The sequence below is a fragment of the Chamaea fasciata genome, unplaced genomic scaffold, assembly GCF_029207755.1.
Source record: "Chamaea fasciata isolate MVZ Bird 193981 ecotype frontalis unplaced genomic scaffold, bChaFas1.0.hap1 SCAF_1, whole genome shotgun sequence".
Classification (NCBI taxonomy): Eukaryota; Metazoa; Chordata; class Aves; order Passeriformes; family Sylviidae; genus Chamaea; species Chamaea fasciata.
In genome coordinates, this window is record NW_027094086.1 from 60,709,399 (window position 1) to 60,717,444 (window position 8,046).

Below are 8,046 nucleotides of genomic sequence, written 5' to 3' on the forward strand. Positions count from 1 at the left end.
TGGGAACCAAGTCGCTTCCTACCCTTCTCATAGCATGGCCTGCTGCAGACCTTTGGCCTTTGAGGGGTAATTCTGGATCCTGTGAAAATACATAGGATATATCTGGATACCTCTGATGGCCACTCTGCAACCCTTTGCCCAGAGCCTGCTGGCTCTCGCTGTCCATAGAAAGCATTCTAGTACAATCTCTCCAAACTTTTCCACCCCATTCATCGCAAGAAGAAGGAAGCCTACGTTGTTTCACACACATGTACAAATTACAAGCTGAGAACAGATAGCCGTTGATGTGTCAGCCTTGGATCCAGTACTTCGTGAAGTAACTTTTAAGGCTTGCAGACATTTTGTGCAGCATCTTCGCGGGGAAAATAAACACACACACACACAACCCAGCTTCTATTCTGAGTGCCCCATAGCCAGAAGCGAAGCTATGCTGTACAGTGTCCACTCACAGTGAGCTCTCTTCCCAACTCAGGCCGTAACGGGAGGAATCAGCGTGGAAAGGCGGCTGAGCCGCTCGGGTTTCACACGCCGGGGCCCCTTCGGGAGTGGGATTGTCACATTTAATTGTGGGGCTCTGAGGGTGCGTGGCTGAGGGAGCAGCGGCAGGCCAACCCTTGCTAAAGGCCACATCCCCCACAAACCCTCCTGCAGACGGAGCCGCCTTCCTTTCCCGGCGCACAGCAGGGGCGGCTCGGAGGCGGCGGAGCCTGAGTTTCCTCCAGCCAGGCGCCATTCCCTGCCCCGGCGTGCGCTCCGCCCGCTCCCGCCCCGCCTGCCGGGAGCGCGGCTGCGCCGGCCCGCCCGGTCATGTGAGGGGCGGCTCGTCCCGGCGGAGCGGGCTGTGCCATGGCGGCGGCCGCCGGTGGGGGAGGTCGGGCTGCAGCCGAGCTGCCGGACGCCGGCCCCGGCGCGGACAGCGGGAACGTGTCCCAGAGCCAAAGCAGAGCCTCCGGCCTCGGGGAGGCGGACGAAGAGGACGCCTCGGAGGCGTCGCTCAGCGCCACCGCCGCCGCCTACTCCGCGTACCTGCTCGCCGACCGCAGCCTCTTCAGCGAGCAGGTGGGCGAGGGGCCGGGCCGGGGCTCCCGCACAGCCCCCGGCACAGGGAAGGGGTCTCTTGGGAGCGCAGCCCCCTGGAGCCGGACACGCTCCCGGGCTGGGGCTGTGCAGGACAGGACCTACCGGGGCTCGCGTCCCTTGCGCTGAACGAAGCCGAGAGAGGGAAAAGCCGTGGGATTCCTGTGGGGCTGGCTGTAGTCTGACCGGTGTCTGTACTCGGTGGTCGTGTTTGTGCGACCGGCTGGGGTTTTGTGAATGTGTGTGTGTGTGTGTGTGTGTGTGTGTGCGCTTTCAAGCACTTTAAGTGATCTCTGTTTTGCAGATAGAAAGCTTAGACAAGAGTCTAGAGGACTTACTGACCAGGGTGGATGAATTCGTGGGAATGCTGGACATGGTACGTATAACTTGCACGAGGTTGTGTTTTCGGAGTCAGATTAAACACAGTTTAATCGGTGTTTGTAAGTAAGACACAGAGAGAAGGAAGCCTTTAGTCTAGGCATGTTCCACTATGAAAACACAGTTGATAATCAGAGGACTTATTTTGGTAATCGGGTAACTCATGGATGGAAACTACCAAGCTTTCACGTCAGACCAAAATGTGTCTGTATAGCTATAGAGTCATATAGAACTTAGGTTGGAAAAGACCTCTAAGATCATCAAATCCAACCATTAACCTGGCACTACCATATTCACCCCTAAGCCATGTCCCAGAGCTCCACATCTTCTAAATACCTCCAGGGATGGTGACTCAACCACTTCCCTGGGCAGTCTACTTCAATGCTTGACAGCCCTTTCAGTAAAGAAATTTTTCCTAGCTGCATATCTGTGTAGTTGTATTTGTATTCTTGTCTATGTATATGCACAGAATCCCATTTTGAATGGTGCAGTGACAGAGGTTTTAAAGAACAGTATGATATTTTGCTTATCCTTTAATATACATAAAGACATCCTTTGTTGGTTTCATAATGAAAGTATCTCATCAGAGTTTCCAAACCACCAAAGCTAGATTTGTCTTTAGGGGACCCTCTTTTCAGAAAGGCAACTTTGTTTTCAGTTTTTTCATAGGGTTAAATGGGGGAACTGAATGGAAAGTTCATGTAAGCTGACATTGGTAGATAGGCTGTTTTTTAAAGTGTAGCACATACGGTTCTCCTGCATCATTCTATTGTAGGTTTGGGTTGGGTTTTTTTAATACCAGTAAAGTAAGATTTTTGCTTTTCAAGATTTTGGACTTTTTCAGCAAACCTGAGGAAAAGTACAGGTCGTAAAACTTAAGACAAAATTTTAGCTAAATATATATAATTCTCTAGTGTGTCTTAGAAAATGTTCCATCTCAGTTCAGAAGAGATTGTATTAGCCTATTTTTAATTTAAGTATAAAGGTAAACATTAGTCTCTGCAAAATACATTCTCTTCAAAGTTACTTAGAAACTACACAAAAAAGCTATAGTGTATTTATTTCAATTTAGTGTTTCTATACTAATTTTTCAGGTATTTTTAAACTCTAAATTATAGTCTGTTCATTGGAACACAGTTCTAGTTTCCAGAATAAAATCTACCAAACATTTTGTTTCATTCATTGATTTTTGTATTATTTCCTTGTATCGTCTTTAGATTCGAAGTGATTCCTCTCAAGTTGTCAATGAAAGTATACCTCAAATTTACACAAAAGCTACAGAAATGAGGCAGATATATAGGAAGATTGACAAACTAGAGGTATGTATTTGCTGTCTTCTGGATGCATTTTGTTTCCCAACGGAGGGAAAAACCAATGTCTGCATGTTTGTGTGTGTGTGTGTGCACACATGTGGAGTGAGCTCAGGTGAGTTATGCTCTCCATGTCTCCACTGGGTTCAGTACTTCAGGGTTAATAAAGAGGACTACATTTATGAAGAATTTCTGGGGACTGTGGGAATTCCAGACATATTTTAGATCTTTTTTTTTAACATATTAAAAAAAAAAAAAAAGTTAATTGACTGTTTGAAGCAAGGCAGTTTTTTGTGTCAGTTTTCAAAGTTTCAGAAACAAATAGAATGAGAGATGTTTTGTTCCCCAATAAAGCTTCAAAACTGTGGTTCAGATCCTTGGTTTTTCTTTTTGGTTTAGAAAGGCAGGTAGAAGTCTGGGTTCTGAAAACTCCAAATTAGTTATTTGAAAGGTAAACTGGAAAAGGAAGATTATTTTATTAGATTTAACCTGGTTTTCAGCCTTTTAAGTATCTCAAGTAATTTCTAGCATCAAAACAGACTTGTAGGCAAAAGGGAAATAGAGCATGAAGTTTTTGACTCCTTATTTAAGCAGTGAATCTTTCACTACTGTTTTGCAACACATAATCCTGTTTTATTTTTTTAGTGAAAATGTCATATTTATTTTGTTGGGATTTTTTTCACACCAGGCTTTTGTGAAAATGATTGCGAATAGCGTGGCTGGACTGGAAGAACGGGTCACTAAGGCAGAAACAGACCTTGGAGCTTTCCCGAGCACATTCAAGAAAATCTTGCACACAATCAGCATGCCATCCTTCCTTAATGTAAGTAAAGTTTTGCTGCCATGTGACCAGCTTAGCTGCTCTGCATACTAGAGCAGATGATTAAAATAATAATAATTTTATTACACATGTATCTGAATGTAGCTGTACATTTTTTTATATACTTTATTAGGATTTTTACAGAGTTCTCAGGCTTCTTAAAAAAAAAAAAAAAAGGAAACAACCAAACTTAAAAAATTAATTTCTTACAAGGATTTGTGTAATGTTGTAAAAGAAGGTTGAGCACACAAAGAAATGAATGTGAAGGACACAAACAAGCACATAATACACAAGCCTTTATACTAAAGCACCCCTCATCTCTGGTGGTATGCAAAGCAATTAGGAAGAGCCTGTACAGGCAACACTGTTAAAGGATCCTTCTACATTGATAACATCACTGTGCAAATATTAACAAAAAAGAAAATGAAAGCTAATTGGCACAGTACTTTTAAAATAAAAGTCGTGTTTATATTCAATCCACACAGTTTCATAATCATGTTACCTACTACCTTGGTAAGCTTTCTAAGGATGCAGTTTTCTCTGTTTTTCCTTGTGGACTGTTCCCTTACAAAACACTTGAAGTGCTCTCTCTGGTATCTTTCAGAGATGCCTTATCTAACACTGAGCTGTCATTATGCCTTGGGTTTAAAATAACCTTTTGGTTCAAACAAAATCAGCTGAATACCTGATGCTTCTTGACATCACCTGTCAGTACACCATTTATAAGTTCTACTCTTTTGCATCTTGTCAGCTCACAGGTTGTTTTATCTTTTCATATATTCATCCTGTACTAACTTAGGTTTCTGTATTCTGGTAAGAATGATGAAAAAGAATAGCTTTGTAGAGGAGGATAGGAAGAAGGTTGTGGCTCTTGAAGATATTTTTGTTCCTACACCTTCCAAGCATGTATGGCAGCAGAGAAAAATACATATAAAAAGAACATGTGTTGTCTTGTTGAGGCTCAGTTCAAGGAACTTGTTATTCACTGTGCAGTCTTTAAGTTAGTTAATTTCTCATCTTATTCCTTCATTTTCCTTGGTGTTTAAGTTTAGAGTTCTGACATTTTTTCTTAAAAAAACCCCTAAAAACAACACAAAGCTGCACTTTATGGCATAGTTACAAAACCAAAAAACTGCACAAGTTGCCTTGAAGAATATTCAACAATATTTTCAAATTTTTTTCTATAAGCAGTTATCAACCAAGGAATTACAATTTTCACTTGAAAAGTTTGATAGTTCTAAGAAAGTACTTTGCTTAGTGTTGTATGGGAACACTTTGCCAAATTAGCACTTTTTCCACAATTTAAAAGGTATAAAATCTTTGAAAGTGTCATGAAGGTGAACCTGGCATCTCCAGTGGTTTCTTAGTTTGATTATGGATAGCAATAAAATAACACTCAGAACTTACTGGCATTATTTGATTCACTAAAAGGCAAGTTACTGTTCCACGGTGGTTCTTGGTATTGCATAGTGAAATACCTGCTTTCAGTAGTAAACGCAAGCATCATGTGGATGAAAATGCCTATAGGGATTTCTCCACATGCCTGATATTTAACTAGCTCAATACATCAGTGGTAAAATACATGGTTTGGAAAAGAAGGTTAATCTGGTGCCATGATTTTCACTTTAACTGTAGTTCACATTTTACTGCTAGTTTTAATTTACTCAGGTCCCCTCATTCTCTTCCCATTTAAATGTATCTGTTTCTGTTCATAAAGGCTGTATTTTCTATTTCTCCAGTTGTGTATTTATAATCTCCCTTTCAGATTTTGCCCAAAGTTCTTCCCTTTTGAATATCAGGCTGTGTAAAGAACAGTACTATGAGACTTCTAATGTCACTAAGAATGTATACTCTCAAAAAGTAAAAATGTCTACTAAGCAGCTGCAAAATAACTAACCATAAATGTGTGCTTAGGCAATTGTGGGTATTGTGCCTGCTTATAAATTTCCTCACTGGATTGAAATTACCCCCTTCTTGCACAGAGGCAAATACAAATCCTCTTAAATCCATGTCAGGAGTTGCAGAAAACCTGTGACCTTAGTTTCCCATGCTTGCAGGTTGTTATCTGATAGGACTGTGTCGGGTAGGAAATTATTTTAAAAACCAGAACTTTGATTTTCAAGGTTGCTTTTACGTTTGGCAAAATTTGTGATACAAAGAACACTCATAATATACGCTGTTTATAGATCAGATCTTTGTTTATGTTTTTTAATTTCATTGCAACTTGAATGGCAAAACAAACTTAGAGAAATTAATGGCATTATAAAGTTAAAGACATAAATTAACATATCAGTGATTTTGTATATAGGAGGAAAATATGTCCTTACTTCATATGGAATACAAGTATACAGCTCAACTGAATATTGAGAAATTTCCACTTTGTTTTGTAGGTATGGTTACTTACATTTTTATTTTGGTGCTGTAAAACCATTCTAAACTCCAAGGCTACCAATGATACTTGGTATACTTTTAACTTTATTATTGGGGAAGGCTAATTTCCTCATTCCAAACTGACAGGGCCCTACAAAATAGATCATCAAAATCTTTTTATTGGTTGAAAAGAACTTCTAATGAATGAAATCTTGATTTTAAGCATTCTATTTAATGTCAAGTATTGAAAACATACCCTGTGTCAGTGTTGTGTTGCAGCATTATTTACACAGCAGCAAGGCTGACACAGTAGTCCCTAGTGGTCCTTGATGTTGTCTCTTTCAATGAACCATTTGATACAGCAAAACAATGTACAGTTAATTTTTAAAAGAAACATGTACATATTTCCTGAAAAAACAGTGTAACAGCTCTTTTCCAGTCCACTGCAGATTATTTTTAACAATGTGTCATATGAAGAGGCTCAGCAGGAGCAGCAACCTTCTTGAAAGAATCATTTGCTAGGTGTGTTTCCATAGGAGGACTTTTTGGGTAACTAAATGGGAAGCCAGGCCCAGAGTTGACTCAAAAGAAGCAGCTGAGGAGAATTTGAAGGCTGGAGCAGCAAAGGTAAAGGTGTGTGGCTTGGAAAGGATGAAGGTTTACAATGTCTCTCCCATCTGCTGGATGGTACAGTTCGGCTCTTGCAGTGCTGGCATGTCATACATGTTCCAGGACTGGCATAGGAATATGCCAGACTCATCTGAGCTGTGATTAAGAATTTATTCAACTAAGGGGATACCCCTTAGAAACTTCCCTTGTTTTGCCTTTTAGCTCTGCCGGCTTTGTTTTAAAATGCTTTATGAAAAAGGCAAAAAATAAACTTTATCTAATTTGCAGAAATCGTCTTCCTCACGACAACAGCAGACCCTATATGAACCTCCAGTCGTCTTCAAGACTGAAGACTATTTTCCATGTCTCAATGAAGCACCTTATTGATGATTTTTGCTTTGGGATTGATATGAACCAGCTGGAAGAGAGAGAGCCAGGTGAACAAAAGGAATGCTAACCTCAGAACAGCTGCATTTTCTAAGCACTGTTGATGGCATATTGCCATTCTGATTCTCATTGTCTTCCTTCTGGCAATATTTTCAGGTAATCTTTGTTCGTGCACATTATTTCAAAAGCCTTCCTAAAACACCATATAAGTCTCCAGATTATTTTGGGGAAGGAATTTAAGAATATTTTTGCATTACATTTTTTTTAATATGGAAATAATAGGAAACATACTATTGTATATATAAGTTTTTTAACACGTAAATATCTGTGCTGCTGCAAGTGTAAGTAGCTATACCACAAGGATGGGGGTTTATTTGTCTTTTTTCATAATGTGCTGATTGAGGTGAAAGAAAAACTATGCATAAAATCATCTATTCCAAGGTTTTAAGCCTGGTCCCTACTGTTTGTAAAGAGAAATGCACCACATTGGGATGTACTTGTTGCAGGAGCAGGACTTGGAAGATCATCAAGGACATGGCTCAATGCGTGTGATGTAGTCCCAGTTCACAAAGGAAACATCCTGCCTCCACTGGTGATCCTCAGGTCATAGTGGCCCAAGCTTTTAATTATTGCATCTTTGTATTGTTTGATGTGTAACCGGGTGGGCATGAAATAGATTTATACATATATATAGAGAGAGATGGATGTTTAAAAACCTGCTGTCAAAAAGAACAAGTATCTAAGTTGAGGGAGGGATGACTCTGGACTGAACCTCGATCAGGTACCTGACCAGATTGCTTTTCCTTCACAACTTTCTGTGGTTACTGAGGCTTCCCATGCTGTTTGCAATTTATGTTATCAATAAACTAATAGCTGGCTAACCCCTGTTGTGGTCTTGCATTTCCCCGGACAGTATTGACCCACCTAGCAGGTGATAATCATAAATTGATGTATTCCTCTGAACAAGTTTTCCCTCTGCTGCTCTATTGCCAGTGTAACTCATTAGAAATACTCAAAATTCAAGTCTGGGAGGAATGCTTTAGAGAAACAGTATTTCTCTAGATTTCATGTTGAATGCACAAAACAGGTATGGAA

The 8,046-nt window shown here is 40.4% G+C and overlaps 1 protein-coding gene across 1 annotated transcript; it reads left to right on the forward strand.

The window, feature by feature from the left end:
• Positions 1 to 817: 817 nt before the first annotated feature.
• Positions 818 to 7,832, forward strand: BLOC1S4 (biogenesis of lysosomal organelles complex 1 subunit 4). The gene is made up of 5 exons (XM_066184669.1): positions 818 to 1,059; positions 1,382 to 1,453; positions 2,673 to 2,774; positions 3,454 to 3,588; positions 6,853 to 7,832. The coding sequence occupies exons 1-5, from the start codon at positions 847 to 849 to the stop codon at positions 6,949 to 6,951; spliced, it is 621 nt and encodes a 206-aa protein (XP_066040766.1). The 5' UTR covers positions 818 to 846; the 3' UTR covers positions 6,952 to 7,832.
• The last annotated feature ends 214 nt before the right edge of the window (positions 7,833 to 8,046 follow it).

Excerpts from the sequence above, each read along its gene's own strand:
- BLOC1S4 (XM_066184669.1), top strand. The coding sequence starts at position 847 with ATGGCGGCGGCCGCCGGTGGGGGAGGTCGGGCTGCAGCCGAGCTGCCG. Across the intron at positions 1,060-1,381 it reads GCAGCCTCTTCAGCGAGCAG|ATAGAAAGCTTAGACAAGAG; the intron begins GTGGGCGAGGGG and ends TCTGTTTTGCAG. Across the intron at positions 3,589-6,852 it reads GCATGCCATCCTTCCTTAAT|AAATCGTCTTCCTCACGACA; the intron begins GTAAGTAAAGTT and ends TCTAATTTGCAG.